This window comes from Rattus norvegicus, chromosome 4 (genome assembly GCF_021556685.1).
Source record: "Rattus norvegicus strain SHRSP/BbbUtx chromosome 4, alternate assembly SHRSP_T2T, whole genome shotgun sequence".
Taxonomy (NCBI): Eukaryota; Metazoa; Chordata; class Mammalia; order Rodentia; family Muridae; genus Rattus; species Rattus norvegicus.
The window spans coordinates 181,935,931-181,956,506 of record NC_141537.1 but is presented as its reverse complement, the minus strand read 5'-3'; the positions used below and the strand labels follow the sequence as shown (position 1 = coordinate 181,956,506).

Below are 20,576 nucleotides of genomic sequence, written 5' to 3'. Positions count from 1 at the left end.
GACTGAGGCTGCTGAGCCCTGCTGCTCAATGGAGACACTGTGGCTACTGACATGGGGCTTAGGACTGCACAGGCCCCAGATCAGGTGTGGTCTAAATGTAAAATATATGACGGACACCAAAGACTTGGTTGAGAAAATGCAAAGAACTTAATACTTTTATATTTATTTTATGTGAAATTACAGTACTTCTTATGAATTGCCTGAAGTACAACGAAAGTAATTTTACCTGAGTCTTTCCTCCTCTTATGAAACTATTAGAAAATTACAAGTGAATGATCTCACTTGTGCCTCAAGTTGCCTTTTACTAACAGATGGTTTTAACTTGCCAATTTGCAGGGAATACCATGTCCCAGTCCAAGCTCCAGGCAACTACCAATTACCTTGTTTACCTGAAACATTTGCTTCTAAGAGGTTTTCAAAATACTTCCCTTAAAAAATATCTATCCTGTAGCTTCTAATTTTTCTTAAACATTTTGTGGAGGATTTTAAGATATAATTTTTATCATTCATTTTTACCTTCACAGGAGTTTAAAAGACTCATCTATAGTAGTACTTGTTAATCAATACCATTTTCATTAACTGGCCTCGACTGCACTTGGGGCGAGAAGCTGTCTTCCAAGGGATGTGCACAGTGGTCCTCAAATGAATGGGGGCCATTGTGCACAGACATACAACGGCATCTATTCACACGTGCGGTGGGAGATCTCAGCCAGAGGTGGGGAAGCTCCGAGAGCTTAACTTGGCCTCAGGAAGTGCAGAAAAAGCTTTATCCATGCTCACAGGCTGGGCAGACACGCACAGCTCATAGCTTGGAGCTGGCAGATGTGGGGAGAGGGGAAGAGGGGGAGAGGGGTGTTCTGGCCAGCTAGCAGACCTGTGAGGGAGGACCTGTGGTGCTCAAGGATAAGCCAGAGACAGGCAGAGCCGGCCAACTGCATCCTGCCTGACTCATCCCAGCCCCGCCTGCTCCCTGTCTTCTTTGCTCCAGGTCCGTTCTAACTCAACCAAAAAGAATTATTATTTCTAACAGGCATTCGTGCTGCCTGATGCTATTTATACAGTCATTTTCACCTACTCCAGACTTTTTACCATCTGTCTCAGTTCCTAAAACACAATGAACACTCTAGGTAGACTATCTGCTTTCTGCCACTGTGTTTCTGTAGTGCAGGAGGAGGCTGCAGAGGGTCCACATAGGCTAGTCAAGACCTCCACCACTGAGCCTCGCCCACAGCCCTGAGCCCCGCTTTCTCTTAGGTTAACCTGGCTCTGCCTCTATGTTAGGTTCCTTCTCAGGAGTCAACTTGGAGCATTTCGACCCTCCCCTCACTTCTCACCCACCTCCACTTTCTCCTGCACAGTGGCCTGAGGATGAGAAGAGCAAGGATCATCTGAGTTTTAAGCATTTTGCTCCTGGTCTCCTAAGGAGACTACAGTTTGTTTCTTGGGAAGCCTACAGTCTCTCATTCCCTTTGAACTTTTTATTTTTTGGTAAAAGCATTGCACCCAAGTTATAATGTTGCCAAAGAGAGAACTGTCAGCCATCAACAGCATCCACAGCTTCTAAACACAGCAAGCAGCACTCACCTCACCCCCTAGCCAAAGGATTCCCATTGGGTCTTTTGAATGTGCTCAGAACCAACAGTCTCTACCACAGTAGACTGGGTAAGGACACTAACTGTGGGGGCTCCTTTACTGTGACCCCCATGGTGTCAGACTGTTGGTGTCTGGAGTCATGCAGGCAGAAACGGCACTAACTGCAACATTCATTCACCCTGAGTTTGCAGGGGCAACCTTCAGATAAACATAATTGTGATTTTAAAATGCACATGATGTTGATGCATAATTGGGGGTGGAAATTACTCTGTCTGAAATATCAGAATGAGAGACGTCTTTTTCTTCGTGTGTCTGGAGGCACTGCCAATGCAAGGCAGTGGACGAGGTTTGTGTGCTTGATTACGGGATGGAAATGAACTGTACTGCACATCCAACATACACTATCCAATCACGCTGAGATCCCTGACATTGTTATTTCTGTCTCACAAATGACGTAAAGTCATGTTAAAAACAGGATTGGAGAGGTGACTCAGCAATTAAGAACGTTTGCTGCTCTTGTCGAGGACCCCCGTTAGATTCTCAGCATTCACATCGGGACACTCACAACCATCTGTAACTCCAGTAACAGAGGATCCAAGACTCGCTGGTGTCTATGGTGTATAAACACAGGTACACACATACATGAATTAATTAATTAGTTTCTACTACAAGTGGCAGAACATAGGGTCTAGTACTTGTTAGTCACTCAACTAACAGATTTAATATATATACATGTATATATATGAGCTATAATCTGATATAAACTGAGGCAAGAGGATCACAAGTTCAAGGCCAGACTGAGCTACATACAATCTTCTTGCCTTAGTCTCCCAAGAGCTAGATTACAGAAACAACAAGAGATTTTAATGTATAAAATGAGACTAGTTACAAGGAATTGCTGAGAAGTTCCAAGATCTGCCCCCTGTAACCTGGAGACCCATTATGGCAGTGGAAATCTAAGTATGACATGTAGCAGACTTGACAGCAATCTTGGGGGATAGAAATGGAGGAAATGTGAGAAAGATCTCATGGAACAGACTGATTCTAGTAAACAGAGTACACCCTACTACTGTATGTGCATAGAATACTCTGGATGGGAAGGGACAGATTCTGTCTCTTTACATAAATAATTCTGACCATAACTTGGTTCCTTTGTTGTTATGGTAACCAACAGTCTTGGAACACAAACTTCTCAGAAGCAGGTGGGCTTTACATCACTGAGACATGGGCTCTGAAGGGTTTCTCACTCCATCACTTTGTCTCTGGAGGTGGAAGCGCCTGTCTTGTGTGGGCAGCTCTCAGATCAGGGCATGACGACAGAGGCATGTACATGAGCGTGTGTGTGTGTGTGTGTGTGTGTGTGTAGCTCTTCCTACAGGGGGATTGTGGAAAATGCAGAATAAACATGCTGTCAGATGGTGGGAAAATGGGTGCTTGAATGACAGACACCTTTTCCGAAAGCAATCTGGTATCAATTATTATGTCTACATATTTATGAGCAATCTGGTATCAATTATTATGTCTACATATTTATGATCTTTGGTCCACTGACTCCATGGATCAGTTATTGGTCTTAAGTAATTTAGTGATCATTAATCATCTAAGTTAGTGATTATTAATAGGTGACAACTAAGGCTATTTAATAAGAAAATAGTTAAGAATATCAGAATAGCCAGAAGTTATTATAAACTTGATAATAAGTTTCTGTTGATGTGAGAACCACATCATATACATATATACTAAGAAATTAGTTACCTTGACCTCAGAAAAGTGGACTGAAAACATATCAGACTCCAGTAACACTTCCTTGTCATTTTCAATTTCCCTTTTTGTTTATAAGTTCCCTCAGCTACTGTCAAACAGATAAGAGACATCAAGAAGAGACGACAGAGTGTTTTTGTCTTTACAGAGGCAGAAAGCACAAACAGACGACTATAAAGTACAGAGTGGAATAGTTCCAAATAGAAAAAGGGATGGGTTATGTAAGTAACTTCCCTCCATAATATTATTGACTACATTTTTTCTTCTGAAGTTTCCAGGATCAAGGAAAACTTGAGAATTGGAGACTCTCAGCACTATGACAACCTCAGCCTCCAGCAGTGACTACAGTAACACAGAGGACTGTATTTCTGAATGCAAATCCAACCAGAGCGCCTCGGTGGGCTACTACCCCTCTGAGAACACCTTCTCCTATGAGGACGTGGTCTCCCCGGAGGAGGCAGCCTCTGTGGAATCCTCAGCCCATTTTCTCCCTCCTGTCCAAGGTTCCTGGGGGACAGAGAGTTTAAGGAGACTCTTCAGGAAACGAGATCAGATGAAGCACGACCCAGAGCAGTTCTGTAAGCTAAGCATCACTCTCGCCTGGGATATCGATGTGGGCTCTGACCGTGCAGACTCGCTAGCTAATCTGGATCTAAACAGCCACAGCCAGTGGATGAATAAGTGGCCAGAAGACAGGACAAAACTGACTCCCTACAAGCTGGATAACCTAGTACGGAAACTCGAGACATTTCTAGGAAAAGAAAAAGGTGGCCAGCATGACAGCCATGTGCTCCCTGAATCTACTCAGAAGGAAGATGTCTTCCTCAACAGCAGTCCCCCTCCACATACTGCTCAGGTCAGTCATCACGAGCATGATGCTTGTCAAGACTTGCCCAAGCACAAAGCCCTGGAGAATGAAGATATCTGTCAGGCCCCAGAGAATCCTCCAAGGTTGCTGAAAGATGAAGTTGTGGTGAGCACAGAGATGCCTCCCAGGAGAGCAAGGGGCAGGACTGGGGAAGACAGTGGACAGTGGAGCCTCACTGACTACCTGCTGTGAGGCAAGGTGGGCCCCAGGAGACTAGGACAGGGGGTGGGAGAGATAACAGCCAGGAGAGGAGAGAGGGTGGCACTGCAGGAAAGATACTACAGAGCACAGAGGGAAGGCACAACAAGCAGAACCAACAACCATGTAAAAATAGATGTGTGTGTTCTAGTCAATACGTCTGGAAACTTTGCTATATCGGGGCTCTTTTGGCAAATGGGCTTGGGTTCTATAAAGGAGTAGATAGCAAGCCCACTGCTGTTGGCACTCTGTATATTTAACTCATCCTGTTTTCTCAGCAGGAGATAAGCCAGGCAGATGGGAGCTCCTTGGAAACCTCCTCCATGTCATCCCCTCGGCCGGAGGACGCTTCCCACTTACACAGAACATCTTGTATGAACTTCCAGTGGGTCTTCCACTGGCTGAGGACACAAGTCTCCTCCCGATGGAGGAGAGAGCACCCTAGCCAGGCTCCTGTCAGCTGGCACCAGAAAGCAATGAGGAGGATGCATTCTTTTAGAGGCAACAGAATCCAACCCCAAGAATGACTCGAGAATGAGTTCACCTGACGTCCCCAGATTTTTAAACCTTTGAAGCCCCTTGCTCAACAATCCCTAAGAGGTGTGTGTTCTCTCCTCCACCTCACGGATGAGCAGATCAAGACCTGGAGTACACAGTGGGAGTTTCCAATCTTCATCCTTCTGAACCAGACACTTATTACAACCAGGGGACAAATGTATCTGAAGTAGCCTGGTATCCTAGATCATCAGAACTGCTGTCTTGATGTTGGACATCATGATTCCAAGGAGTGGTTCAGTCTCAGTACCCACTGGAAGCACAACCTAAGCCATGCCACCGCGGTGGGGGGCTAGTGGGATATATACTGCCTTCTGGAAATGAGGGTTTGCATAATGAAAGAGTAAAACACACATAAAATAGACAAAATGGAGCAAAATTAGGCAAAAAAGGAGGAGGGACAGGGGATGCCATTTAGGAAGCAACATACCACCTAGGTTTTCCAAGAGTTAATTCTGCCTTCTGAGTTCAACAAGCATATTTCCATCCTGAGTCAACGTAGACTGCTTGAAGAAGACACACATGACACAGAGAGGAAAAAGCTGTGGGAACTGTTGAACAGGGGTTCCCATTTGCCCCAAGTCCACGTCTTGGCTGTACTGAAGAATAAGTCCACTTTAGTAAGATTTCTGGTTTCTGCTTACTCCTTGTAACCTCTGGAATTATGCGTCAATACAAAGTATTCAAGCATTGCTCACTCATAGTGTCCAATATGTTATCCAACCACAGCAGGTCCTCTAAGCCTCAGAGGTGGGAAGGGGTGGGGCCAGCCACTCTGAGTATCAAAAGGAATGGGCGGGAGCTGGAGAGGCCATTGGTGGTGGGGGGGAGTTTTGCTGAACCTTCAAGTCTCCTGTAGAATTACTATAATTGTCAGGAACATGTTACTCTCATTAATCAATAAATTCTGGGCTCTATTATCTTATGACTGAAAACTTAAAACTACTCTCTAAAGTGTATCTCATCCTTGGGGGGAAGACTCAGTTGCTTGAATTAGCTGGGGGTGGGTATAACTTAGGCAATCATATTCTGGAATTCATAACACTGTAAAATGATACAGGATACAGCATAATAATTTATCAAACTTAAGTTATTCAGTCCTCTGCTACTGCTAATGTTAATGTGACTATATTACAGACCAACCGTGAAAAGAATCCCACTAAGGGGTTTAGGGTGATTTATTATTAAACAAGGGCAAAATCTTTTTCTGTTTCAAGACTTTAAGAATACAATGCAAATTCACCATTCAAGTCTATTTAGGCACAAGAACATCATCTGGGTATGCTGGTAGATACTTTTAGTCCCAAGCACTTGGGAGACAGAGGCAGGCAGATCTCTGTGAGTTTGAGACCAGCCTGATTTACATATCAAGTTTCAGGACAGCCAAAGCCACATAGAGAGACTGTGTTTTAAATTCCCTCCAAAGATAGGAGAATAAAAGCAAAGCCAACGCTACATGGATTCCTAGAGAATGCTAAGGCTCTAACTTCAATATTAGGAGGTGTAGTTAGGAGAAATAATCAATCAGTTCAAAAGGAAACTAAGTGAAGAATTTACACAGCACACACAGTATCTGATTCCAGGATGGCAGGTGGGTTTTATGTTGCACTGCCTGCCAGGAGTCTTTTCCTGCTGCCCCCTAACTCCCCAGCAAACAGAACAATGGTCAGCTTTCAGAAGAAACAAAATCCCCATCAGATAACACTGCTGAATGAGCCAGTCTTCAGCAGAGTGAGTGCAAAAGCCCTTGGATAAATTCCCTGAAAGATTATTACTCTAGATCAAGAAGTCCCCTTGCTAAACAATTTCCGTCTTATCCCACATTTCAAACAAACCTCATGGATTTAATGCCATTTTATTTCAGTACGGTATGCTTGATCTAAAAAAAAAAAAAAAAAAAAAAAAAAACTACTTCCAAGGCACGGAGGGCATCTCTCCAGTTTGTGTGGTTTTTGAAAGAACACTAATCCCATTACCACAGCACTCGCTGTTCAGAAGGGAGTAAGAATGGTAATTGACTTGCATATTCCTTGTCTACCTCAATATCTATTATTTTAAGTTTAAAAAAAATCCTCTAAAATTCAAAGAGCAGTAACTCCCCTCTCCCCTGACCCTTATAAAACATCCCTGTAAGCCCACTCTCACAGAGCAGGCAGCATGTCAGGTGCCCTGTGTGATCAGACTTTGGGATCTTGAGTTTTCCCAAACAAGGAATGGGGTGAAAAATACTTTTTATCAGTAAAATGGCATCAGAATATTTATACCATATTGCAAAATAATTTCATTCACTTAAGAACCAGACATAGACATTAAATCCACTGTGTAAAAGACTGTCAGGAAACAATATTTGCAGGTGAGTCAGTAGTCACACCACAAGTAGAAAACAGCCTACCCAACACCATACACCTTCAAGAGAAGTACTGTAGACTGGCTGCAATATTCAACCTGAATCACACCACAAGGACTGCAACAGTCAGACGAATCTTAGATTCCAGAACCTTCTACTAGACAGCTCTCTGGAACTAAACATGTTAGGATCACAAAACACAAAAAACTTTTTTTTTAATTGAAAAAGGCAGAGAGACATGACAGGTCACAAGGGAGACAACAAAGAGAGACATGAAGGCCAACTGCTATTCATGATCTCCAACTGAATCTTTGATCGAATCCACAGAGCTAAACAAAACTTAGGCAAAGGATTCTTCATAATAACTGGAAAAAAACAGATAGACAGTACATAATATGATTGAGTAGCTGTGTCAGTCATGGTTCTCTGGAGGAACAGAACTTATAGAATGAATATATACTTATATATTTTATATAATAAATAACGTATATGTTCATTAGAATGGCTTACAGGCTGTGGTCTAGCTAGTCCAACAACAGCTGTCTACCAAGAGAAGAGCCACGAATCCAGCAGTAGTTGAGTCCACAAGGCAATATATCTCATCTGGTCTTCAGTATACATCAGAGTCCTAAAGAAGGAGGTCCTAATGACGTTAACAGAATAGACATGCCAGCAAGAGCAAGAACAAACAGGCAATGACCAAACCTCCCTCTTCTGTGTCTCACTTCAAAAGATCTGAAGTAAAGGTGTATCTTTCTACCTCAAAAGATTCAGGTTAAAAGTGGGTCTTTGCACTTCAGATGGTTTAAGAAGAAAAATCCCTCACAGATGTACTGAGCTGCATGGGTTTTAGTTCACTTCATGTTCAGTCAAGTTGACAACCAAGAACAGCCATCACAATTGCTACCAACTGATGATATGGTTGAATATTTTCTGTATAATAACATTAAGGCTACATAAGAGACTGTTTTTGATTCTTTACAAATAAGAAAAGAAAGCAAAGACCAGGAAACTGTAAGGAAAGTAAACTCTAGGAGATAAGGAGTCTAGTTCTCTACACCTAGCATAACATCTTCATGACATAGTATCTTAGCCATATGTTCCCTCAAAAGAACTAAAATCTAAAGCACTGGAACAGATATTAACTGCTAAGGTGATATAAATGGGACAGGTCTTTAGACTCCTCCGTTCATCCTGGGACCTGTCTTGGGTTCCTTGGGTATTCAATACCTAACTGGAGCTCACAAACTGGTCTAGCTGAGAGCAGAATGGCTTCCCAGGGTTCTTCTAAAGCAAGATCTCAGCTTGCTTATCTTTGCTGAGGCCAGAAGAGTCTTGCCGACTAGAGGCAAGTTCCCTACCTTTCAATGACCTCACATTGCAAGGACTTGCAGTCTCGCCTACCCTGGGAAGTACTCCCTGTATAGACCTCTGTTCCTCACCATGCAGGAACAAGTCTAAGAGTTCCTGAACCCTGCTTTGATGTTTCCTTTCAGAGCAGTACAACATCCAAAGTGCCTAGATGGGAAATGGTGCACACAAGGAAGACAAATGTGCACATCAACACACACTGAACACTGCAAGCTGTGAAGAACATTCAGAAACTCCTACGGTTTCACCTTTTAATCCCGGGTTAAAGAACAGAGTTAGTGAGACTTCCTGGCTTTGGTCTCAGGTCCTCTAAACTTGCTGTGAATTCTAAGCAAGTTACTTAACCTCTCTGTGCTTTCTATTTCTTCATCTATAAGCTGTAATGCTAACCGCACTAACCTTTAAAAGAAAGTAGTAATGAGTATTTAGTACAAGGACTAATGGCACATTAAGTTTATAGAGTTTATATGCTGCTGACTGCTGTCACATAAAGAACTCTGTCACAACTCCTGGTGGCCACAGAAGAAAACTCAAGTAAAATTATCACTGCCTCTCTACAGTCCCTCCCGATACACACCAGATACTCTGGTCTCAGACCTGAGCTCAGAGCGTCCGCAGCACTGGTTTCTACGCGCTCCTGCCGTGGCTCAGGCTGCTTCACCTGTCAGGAACGGCCCCTAATCCTGCTACATCTTCAGTCCACTCTGCCTCTCCTCTGTTTTCTAATCGTACCCTTCAAGCACAGACTATATTCAAGTCATGCTACAGAAGAGAGCCAGCAAGGTCTGTCTGGGGCTCAATCCCGCTCCTTGTGTCCCCGAGCCACACATTTTACTCGACTCGGGGAAATCAGAGCAGAGACACATGTCCCCGTCTCTCCCACCAGACAGAGGCTCTGATGTTCTGCTTATCGCTGCCTGCTCCGAAGCCCCTGACCCAGTTTCTCACACAGAGGCTCCATGATAAACCTTTGGTGAAATGAATGGTTAATCTGCAGGAAACAATTTAAGTTGATAAGATCTGGGGTGGAATGTCGCTTCCTTTCATAACCTTCAGCCAGCTTCTGTGGGGGAGGGTATCTGCGCCTCAACCACATGGCCTGTACAGTTGGACTGGGGGCGGGCGTGAATCATGGCCGACAACTGGGGTCACTGTACTCACGTGTGTTCACATGTTCTGCGTACGAATGTGTCCCGTGCTAACACTGTACAGGCCAAAACCACCACTCTAGGTGATTTCTGGATTGTTCCGGTGGTGGAGCGGGGAATATGGGCTGATTGCCCTCGGCCCTCACGTAGGTTCCAGGTCTTCTGCTACAGCTTGACCCTCAGACTGTGAAAGGCCCTCTCCAAGGCGTGTCCTGGGGTTTTTCACATCAGTGTGCTTTTCACTGGAGATTTTACTGTCTCAAAGTTCCTCCAAGCTTGGTGCTGAAAGGCTACCTGACATCCCCAAGTCAAGAAGGCTGAAAAACCTCGGGGACAAACAATACGTTTTTAGCCAAGCTTGGTCAGAATGCACTTGGCCACGAGCTGGATGTTAATGATTGAACTGTTAAATTGTGTCTAAACAGAAGCACATAAAACAAGGTTAGGTACTAATTTGGTTGACAAAAATGCCGTGACCAGAGGCTGGCAGGAAATTAACTGTATTTCCTCTGGGAAAAATACCCAGTTATTTCAGGTTCATGCCAACTTAATAGCACATCACTCTCATGAGGTGACAACAGACAGGAGTCTGGAGAGCACTCTCACCACAGACACTTTTTCCCTCTTCGCAGTGTTTTCAGGAAACAACCCCCAGCCCCCAGAGTCTGCACCAGCTTTGGCCCCATTGTGCTCTCTCTGCCCTTCTCTGGGAATCACTCAGCCTTACCAAGGAGAGCCTGCTGCTTTCCTGGCCACCTGGCCCGGGGGTTGTTGTGGGTTAGGGGTGTGCTGTTTTCTCCTGTGAGAGGCCAATGACTTGGAGGCCTGCCATTCTTATCATTTCCTGCTTGGAGCTTGGGTGTTAACCTTTCCCAGCCACATAGGAGCCCCACTGTGGGTGAAGGGTCTCTGGAAGGGCAAAACCAATTCAAACCACTCTTCCCAGTTTGACAGAAAGGTGTCTACCATTCTGCTAGACAGGAGACCTTGGCATGCACCCCAAGCTCCACAGAATAAACAGAGTCGTTAAGATAAATGGCCAAGGAGCCAGAGAGGACTTGGGTTCAGTTTCCAGCAACATGGTAGCTCATGACCGCCTGTAACACCAGTTCCAGGGTATCTAAGCCCTCATCTGACTTCCATGGCACCACGCATGCATGTGGTATGCATATATATGTACACAAAGGCAAAACATACACATACATGAAATAAAAATAAATCTTTAAAAAATTTTTAAAAGACAATTGGACAAGCAGGCAACATGGCAATCCAGCAATGAAGGAAGCTGAGGCTGGAAATTTGTTAATTTGAGGCCTGGGCTACACAAGTCCCAGTCTCAAAATCCAAAAAAAAAAAAAAAACAAAACAAAACAAAAGACCTCAGCTGAGCTTTTGGTGCCAGCCACTGACTCATACCCTGCTTCTAAAGTGACATTATAATACTAATATAGCTTTATATTTTATATGCATATATATGATATATAACTTTAATGTGTAATTACTTGCTTTGCAGAGCTGGGAACCAAACAGGGCCTTGTGTAGCTCGGTGAAGTCTGGACTGCACACACAGCCCAGTAACAGAGTTTTGTCGTTTTGAGACCGACTGTGTAAGCCAGTCCAGCCACATGCTCACAATCTCCCTGCCTCAGCCTCCCATGCGTTAGGACTCAGGCATGCAGTGCCACGCCTGGCTCCTCTACTACTGGTTTTGCTTGTTGAAAAGGCCCAGATACATTCCAGTTGCCAGTGGCTACTTTCACCTAGTTTATCATATGAACTCCTTCTGTCTCATAGCTCAAGGCACATCTCCACCCCTAAGTCCCTAATAACTGCAGTTTTGCTCAATCCTGGATCTGAGTCTTTGCTGAATCTCTTGGCACCTTCTGCCTTTGAGAGCCAGTTCTCACACAATGGGTTTTCCTACAACAATTCAGTCTCACTTGTCTAAGCAAATATACATGGTATGGCTTTCATAAATTATGAAGAATAAGGCATCTGGAATCCCACCAAGCTCTCTGAAACCTTGAGAATGCCTCAGAAGCCACATGACCCTCAGGCAGGGCTACCTCCTCCAAGAGTACACAATCTCAGTGCCTAGGCACGGGGACCCAGGAACCCCATGCTCAAGACCAGGGGCATCAGTGGAGGCTGTGCCCTGTATCCTGGCTCTGCTCCAGCTCATTTGTTGGACGAAACCGCCATCCACACACACAACCGCCATCCACACACACAACCGCCATCCACTCACACAACCGCCATCCACACACACAACCGCCATCCACACACACAACCGCCATCCACACACACAACCTCCATCCACACACACAACCGCCATCCACACACACACACAACTGCCATCCACACACACAACTGCCATCCACACACACAACCACCATCCACACACACAACCGCCATCCACACACACAACCGCCATCCACACACACAACCTCCATCCACACACACAACCGCCATCCACACACACACACAACTGCCATCCACACACACAACTGCCATCCACACACACAACCGCCATCCACACACACAACCACCATCCACACACACAACCGCCATCCACACACACACACAACCGCCATCCACACACACAACCGCCATCCACACACACAACCACCATCCACACACACAACTGCCATCCACACACACAACCGCCATATACACACACACACAACCGCCATCCACACACACACACAACCGCCATCCACACACACAACCGCCATCCACACACACAACTGCCATCCACACACACAACCACCATCCACACACACAACCTCCATCCACACACACAACCGCCATCCACACACACACACAACCGCCATACACACACACAACTGCTGAAACATTTCCAGGCAAGCTGAGGTGCAGTGGCAGAGAGGGGGAAATCAAAGAACGTGGGTAAGAAAAGTTAGGTCCAAAGTAAATATAGTACGAAATGCCCAGAATAGCCCAGAAAGACAGCTGCTGACCTTTTCCTCTAAAACCTACATATCACAGTGCCAAGTGCCCTACAACACACTAAGGCCACGCCAGAATTACTCCTACAGAGAGAAGATGCAGAGTAAAATCCACACAAAGAAGCAAGCCTGACAGTGCCATGACAGTCTGCAGTTGGGTAAGAATATAAACAGGAAAAAGGACATTTGTGTGCTATAGTTAGCAAGGGATGCTACCCACAAGTTCAAAGCTGCCGTAATTTCTACGGATACTTCCTAGAAGAACAGGCAGAGCCTCAGTCCTTGCATCATGATGCACAGACCCTTGAACTGGGCTAAATGAAGAGACTAACAAACCCATTTAAACCCTATTTTTCTACTTCTGAAGCAATGGAAGGCCTTGGCTTATTGGAACCCTCATGTGGGAACCACTCACCTCCAAAGGAAGGGAGGGAGGGAGGGAGGAAGAAGAGAGAGCATAGGAGAGAAAAGTAAGTTCATATTTGGTAGCTGTCACAGAGAAAGCATGGTCTTCTAATTAAAGAAATAAATGCATGACCAGAAAAAGCACCAGACAGAGCACTGTGACCCATCCTGGTGAGAACTCATCCTAGCAGCACAGGTGACAATATACCTGTATGGGCCTTAAACTGGCTCTGATTCTGGGATTTTCTTTTCAAACCCCTAATACCTGTGTAGACTTTACCAATGGACTATTCCCAACATGAAAATCTATAATCCTAAATATTCTAAAATCCAGTCCTCAGCACCACTCTCAAGACATTTTAGGTACTGATACACTTCAGGTTAAAGATAATCTATCTTTACTTTTGTTATTGTTTTGGTAGAATATATTTCATATTAATTATGTTCACTCCACAAAAAAAAAGTCAGGAAATAGCCACTTCAATTCCAGGGAACAGACTAACAAAGGGTGCAAGGGAATTATGAAGAAACGGGCACAGAGGACATAGCACTCTGTCAGAGGCTATACTATGTCAGAGGTTGTACTGTCAGAGGCTACGCTCTGTTGTCAGAGGCTACACTCTGTTGTCAGAGGCTACACTCTGTTGTCAGAGGCTGTACTCTGTCAGAGGCTGCACTCTGTCAGAGGCTGCACTATGTCAGAGGCACTCTTGTCAGAGGCTGCACTATGTCAGAGACTACACTATGTCAGAGGCTGACCTATGTCATAAGTTGTACTGTCAGAGGCTATACTATGTCAGAGGCTACAAACTGCAGGTTCACAGCAAAGTGCTGTGTGGGTGGAAGCCATCCATGTTATAGTCTTTCTTAAACCAATGAGGAGAAGGTAAAGGATAGGTAGACAGAGGGCCCCACCTCATTCTTACACATGGTTCCGGCCAATCCCAAAAGTGGTATAACCAGGTACAACAGGCTACATCTGACCAAGAAAGCAAAATCAGTATCACAGAGGAAGGACAAAGGCATTACCTATGCTCTTGGGCACATCATACTGCATCAATACTTAAGTCCAGCAGCTTCACAATCAGAATCCTCCTGCCTCAACCTTCTAAGTACTAGGATGATAAACATGCCATGACACACCCACCTTGATGCTATTGATTAACGTTGTTGTTGTTGTTGTTTTTGTTGTTGTTGTTGTCTGAGACAGGGTGGCTCTATGCGGCCCTGGCTGTCCTGGAACTTGTGATGTAGGCCAGGCTGAGTAACTCACAGAGATCCACCTGTCTCTGCCTCCCCAAATGCTAGGATCAAGCTGTGCACCACTGTACCAGGCACTGCACTGCTAGTATTTTAGTCGATGCTCTTAAATACATATTGCTTCAACATCTAAATAAAAAACAAACAACATTTACATGGAGTGTTCTTAACTGCATGACTACAATGTGGGAACTGAGAATTGAAAGACAAAGAGAGGGCTGGAGAGATGGTTCAGAGGTTAAGAAGCACTGGCTGCTCTTCCAGAGGTTCTGAGTTCAAATCCCAGCAACCACGTGGTGGCTCACAACCATCTGTAGTGAGATCTGATGCCCTCTTCTGGTGTGTGTGAAGACAGTGGCAGTGTACGCATATACATAAAACTAAACCTTTAAAAATAAATAAATAAATCTAAAAAAAAAAAAAAAGACAGACATAAGCCTTTAGTCATGACAACCACCACAGAATATGTCTCTCATAAAAGAGCTCCTTCGGGGACTGGAGAGATGGCTCAGCGGTTAAGAGCACTGACTGCTCTTCCAGAGGTCCTGAGTTCAAATCCCAGTAACCACATGGTGGCTCACAACCACCTGTAATGAGATTGGATGCCCTCTTCTGGAGTGTCTGAAGACAGCTACAGTGTACTGATATATAATAAATAAATAAATCTTTAAAAAAAAAAAAAAAAAAAAGCTCCTTCATCCCTCAAGAGAAGAGGAGAGAAAACAAGAAGTCTCTGGTGTAGAACCCCAGTTTCTACTTTGTGGATGTGAAAACCCAGAGGCTATCAGCACAGCCTTCAGCTTTGCACAAATGGTAGCCCTGTGTGTTCGCTTTACCACTGTCTTCTGTCAGCTTACAGAAAGTTGTTCCTTCTGAAGGAAGCATACTAAAAGCACCCTGAATCAAGAGTGGGAACCACCCATTAAATAAATAAGCATATAAACACATAAACCTAAGTGTTTGTGCACACCACACATGACTAGCCAATGACGTTTAATCTATCTGTTATTTGGCTCAGAGGAAATTATACCCAACCTTTGATGAACAAAGCATACAAAGTAGTGTCAGTGGGAAACGGATTCACTCACTGAGGCCTGCATCACTTACAATCTGGTCATGTTTTCTATTTGTAAATACAAGTTGCAACACAAGACCATCCTTCCCCTTACGGTCATAAACACTTCTGATCCCGGACAGGCATGAAAGAGAAGATAATATCAAGAAAAGCACACATGTGCACAAGACAAGGTATTCCATTTAGTGGATTCATAGAGTCCACCTCTGCTTCTATCTCAATCTAAACCAAATCCCTGCTTTTCCTAGGAGGAACCTGAGGCCACACAGTAGAGAAGTGGGAGCTGGAATGAGAGGCTCAGAGTCACCGCTCTTTCTGGCTCAAGCACCTCTATAATTTCCCTTCTCACACGAGGCTATGTTGTTAGATCATGAACTCATCAAGTGCCACAGCTCTGACAGAGGTGGATGACACTGACCACAGTCAGCTGGAAAGATACCTCTCAGACTGGCTATGGTCTGCAGATTCAGTCACTCTCTGAGACCTCGTCAAAACGCTGATCATGAAGATACTGCAAAACAGCCAGCCAGGGTTACAAGCAACCAATGCCTTAATGACAATGTGCAGAGTGACCCTGCTTCCCTCTGAATGCAGCTGCACTGGCCAGGAGCTGACACAGGTAAATAACTAAGATCTTCAGTGGAGGGCCCTGCTGAGTGACACACCCACGACACAGGACAAGTGTTTCCTATATCCTTCCTTTGCAACCTGAGGTCTGGATTAGCATTCCCATGCTTAGTTTCATAATATTCTTTCTTAACTTGGAACTCACTACGTTGTGTTAGTCAGAAAGCTGCTTGTCACAAGAATGAGAGGGCACCAGGGTAACAATTATAGTGACAGTGCACACACTGCAGACATGTCTTACTAAACTGAACAGGAAGTTTATGGAAGATGGTGCTATCCCCATTGTACGGGTAAAGAAGCTAACCAAGGGGTCATGGGACAAGAAGAAGGTGGAGCTGTGATATGAAGACAGAATTCCCTCAAAGGAAAGCTCTAAGGCCCACATCCATTATGAAAACTACATTTCCCTGGTTCAGTAATTTTATTCGGTTACTTCCTGGCTCAAGATTCAGACTTTGGGGACTATTTTTCAAAGCTTTCTGAAAGGAAAATCCAAGCTCCTCCTGAGTGTAGCATGCTAGGTCAGATCCATTTTCATTTACTCGTGGCCCTAGACTCATCAGGTCTTACACATCAGGTCCTCCTCTGGGAAGCCACTGCCCTTGATCTGGTCCACAAAGTGTTGTCACAGTTTCGAGGGCAGCGCAGACACACCTCTCTCTAGACTTTCTTCTCTCCTCTGCAATCCCTTTTTATGCCATGCAAATAAAACTGGTCTGTGCCAAGAGACCAGCCTTACATGTCACGTGCATTCCAAGGAGGGCTTCTGCCTGGCCATGCCCCAGAGGACCTCTGAAAACATCATCTGTTCCTGACGGGCATGGTGCTCAGATCATCACAGGGGGAAGGCCTATCACTTGGCCACCTAAGTACTGATGCTTTTGTATTCAAAACAGTCCACAGAACCTAAACTGTTGAGTGGTCCAAGAATAAGCAAAACACAAGATAGGCACAGAAATAATTAAATGTTCAAAACTGAATACTGGGCCTTAGAAAGACCATGTTAGAGAGTTAGAGGAGAGGACCGCCCATGGATCTCTGTGGCCTTGAGATGGCTAACCCCAAGGTCTCAAAGTTTCACACATAGAGGAAAGACCACACATCCTCCTCACAAGATAACTTAGCCATTATGAGTACACGCTGCTCTTACAGAGGATCTTAGTTGGGTGCCCAGTACCCATATGGAGACCCACAGTGTCTTGTAATTCTAGCACCAGTAGATCTAACACTCTCTTCTGACCACCATGGGCTCTGTGCACACATGCACATACCTGTCCTCACACATGCACGTACACATAATTAAAAGAAAAGAATAAGGAGCCAGAGAAATGGCTCAGCAGTTAAGAGCTCTGACTGCTAATTCAGAGGGCCTGAGTTTGATTGCCAGCAGCCACTTGTTGATTTACAACCATCTGTAAGTCTAGTTCCAGGGATCCAATGTTCTCTTCTGCCCAAGCTGTGGACAGACAGACATACAGGCAAAACATCCATGCATGCAAAATAAGGTCTTTTTAAAAATTCATATGTATGTATAGCATAAAAAAAGACTGAAAAGTACCTAAGTGTCCTGCAACTACACACTTAGATCTCACCAGAGCAAGGAGAAGGAAAAAAGTAAACCATATTTAATATCAGGAGAACGTCACATATGGACTGAGCAAATGAGCCATAGGCAAAGGAATGGACACTGTGTGATTCTAGTCACGAATCTTAAAGGCAAGTAAAACTACTCGAAGACACCAGCAGTCGGGACACTGGTTATTCCTGGGCCCCTGAGGGCAGACGATCTGCAGCACCAGTGACTTTGTCACTAGAGATGCTGCACACACAGATGGGTTCATCTGTGACATCCGTTCCACACAGCTCTCTAGCAAGGGCACGTGCTTGCTCCTCTACGTGTGAGACCTCAACCCGAGACCAGTGGCCTTCTAACTCTAATGCGAAACAAGGTTTCCCTCCCTCCCCTTCCCTCCTCCCTCCCTCTCTCCTTCCCTCCCCCCTCCCTCCCTTCCTCCCTCCTGTCAGGGTTCAAGAGGATCAGAATCACATTTCTATCACAGCCACAACTCAGAAAGAAGGCCCCAGTGTCCTGCCACCACCATGATAGCAAGGGCATTGTTTGTTTTGTTTTGTTTTGTTTTGTTTTGTTTTGTTTTGTTTTGTTTGGGGTTTGGGTTTAGACACAGAGTTTCTCCAAATAGTCCCGGCTGTCCTGGAGAACCTTCTGTAGACCAGGTAGACTCCACCTCAGAGATTTGCCTGCCCCTGCCTCCCAGGTGCTGGGATTAATCATGTTGCACCTCCACCTCCAGGAGGAATGGCATCCCTACACTACTGAGGATATAGCAATCCAAAGTCATCCGGATGACTGAGAGCACACTCTGACCCCCAGCGCCCTCCCTTCTCTTAGCCTCTGAAGTATCTACTCAGTAACTACCTGGGGATGAGGAGACAGGGTCGGAGGAGTGTTTGGCACAAGGTAAAATGTAGAAGAACTTAAGAGAATAAATCTGAACAAGTCACTCAAACCCTTACCACTCAGCACAAGTTCAGCCATAGCATCACCACTTGGCAAGAGGAGTGGGGAGAAGGGAGGCCACTAAGCCACATGAAAACACTTCCTCAGCCTGCGGGGTCACTGAAGGGCCAACGAGCCTCACTCCTGTGGACAAGCTACCACAGGGTCTGAGGGAAAGAGCAACAAAGCACCTGAGAGGGAAGAGGGCGGTGCCTTTGGTATGCTACCAGGCCTGTGCTGTCCTGCTTGATCCGTGCCAGATGAAGACCGGCTGGCAGACTGCCGTGGAGACACGTCTGAACCCGCACATGGCCATTTTCACCACGCTGCTCTTGGAGTTTAGATGCTTTCGAGGAAGGAGGGGCTGTAAGTTCTCCGGTGTGATGTGCTGGCTGCTAACTACAGCATAGGGATGTCAGAAATGAACGGCCGTGAGGGTAAGCCTACTCACTTTTAAGAAAAAAACAGGTTCAACGTTGATTTCTCAGCTCTCCCAATCTTGCACGTCCTTAGCAAACTGATCCATAGAAGTTCGGTACTGAAAAGAAATCAAAATTATATTAAAACAAATTCAAATCATAGCGCAGCGGGAAGAAAGGCTTAGGTGGCAAATTGTTATATAAACGACTCACAACAAGCTACTATCACGGGGGTTATTAAAACAAGAAAACTCGTGTGAAGGACTTCCTTCTACTGTCTTCCTTCCCCACACCTCTTTCTCTGCCTCTTTAGCTCCATGCTTTTCTGTGCACCTCAGCTACGAACAGCCTGCTAAGATCACCACCATTAATTTTTACAACCAGAGTACTGAGCACATGGTGGATGTTCTATGAGCAGTTGTTAGGTGAACAAATGGATTGTTGTTTTTTTATAATACATCTGTCGGTCTATATCTGCCCAGGAATTGGTTCTGGGATCTCCTGCTAGATACCAGAACCTCAAGATGCTCGAGGGCTCAAGGATGTGAATGGCCTAAGCTCACCATCCTGTGTAGTTTATATCATACCTAGGTTACCTATGATGCTTATCCCTACGTAAGCTGTCGTTACACTGCTTAGAATCCAGCCTCTTAGACCACAGTATGGGATCACATCACTGAATGTAGAGTCATGAAAGTTTTCACAGCAATAAAAGGTTTTAGAATATACAATGACCAAAAATCAATTCAAAGTCAAACATGTAACAATTGTCAAACGTTTCTGGCTGTTTCAAAAGACTTGTATGTTGTATGCACAAAGCCTTCTGCTCTTATAGAAACATAAAAGCTTAATTATGAAAACAAAGACCTTTAATATCTTAACACCATTCCTCCTCACAGAAGTCATAAATTCATACCTCCCTGTGCTAGAACACTTGGTTTTATAAATTTTTGTTTGAATTATTTGCTTAAGTTTCTTTCTTCTTTTTTACTTGTTAAAATGAATTTTGATTTAGGATTAGAACAGATTTTTCTTAAATAGCCCTAAACATACTTTGACCATTTTATTTCACATACTTATGCAAAGAAGCATTCTCAGCACTAAGTCTATAAAATCAAAATATTCTTAAAGATCAGAAGCAGGAGGGTCACAAATTCAAGATCACCCTGTGCTGCTTCACAGGTTTTAGGCATCCTGGGCTATGTGAGATTCTGTCTAAAAATAAATACTAATCAATTAAAAAAACTTTAAGATGCTCAGTGCCCCACAACGTCAAATAGCCAGCCAGCCATCTTTAACCATTAATATACACCGAAGAATTTCCTTTGATTCCTAACAGTAGATGCTTGGCTTCTGTATATTTTAAGTGTCTACTTCTCAGGTCATGTAAAAATTTCTTGGGCAGAAACGGGTGGCAAGTGGAAGTTTAAGAAGCCCTGATTTAGGGAGGAATGACAGGGGT

At 44.6% G+C, this 20,576-nt stretch overlaps 2 protein-coding genes across 47 annotated transcripts in view; one reads left to right on the top strand and one right to left on the bottom strand.

Moving 5' to 3' along the window:
• The window catches only part of Ppfibp1 (PPFIB scaffold protein 1), a 156,397-nt gene that overhangs the window by 76,721 nt on the left and 59,100 nt on the right, over positions 1-20,576 (bottom strand). For 26 of the 43 annotated variants that reach the window (XM_087657809.1, XM_087657790.1, XM_087657801.1 and 23 more), the window contains 1 exon segment: positions 19,147-19,233. The gene's annotated coding sequence lies outside the window, so the exon portion shown is untranslated. 43 annotated transcript variants of the gene reach the window in all.
• On the top strand, positions 2,772-5,667 carry C4h12orf71 (similar to human chromosome 12 open reading frame 71). Of its 4 annotated transcripts, none has more exons than XM_087659375.1 (3): positions 2,772-2,915; positions 3,626-4,210; positions 4,702-5,667. In XM_087659375.1, the coding sequence occupies exons 2-3, from the start codon at positions 3,671-3,673 to the stop codon at positions 4,945-4,947; spliced, it is 786 nt and encodes a 261-aa protein (XP_087515501.1). In that variant the 5' UTR covers positions 2,772-2,915; positions 3,626-3,670; the 3' UTR covers positions 4,948-5,667.

Coding starts and splice junctions, on each gene's coding strand:
- C4h12orf71 (XM_087659374.1), top strand. CDS start 3,671: ATGACAACCTCAGCCTCCAGCAGTGACTACAGTAACACAGAGGACTGT. Junction 4,328..4,698: donor TGCTGAAAGATGAAGTTGTG/GTGAGCACAGAG, acceptor CTGTTTTCTCAG/CAGGAGATAAGCCAGGCAGA.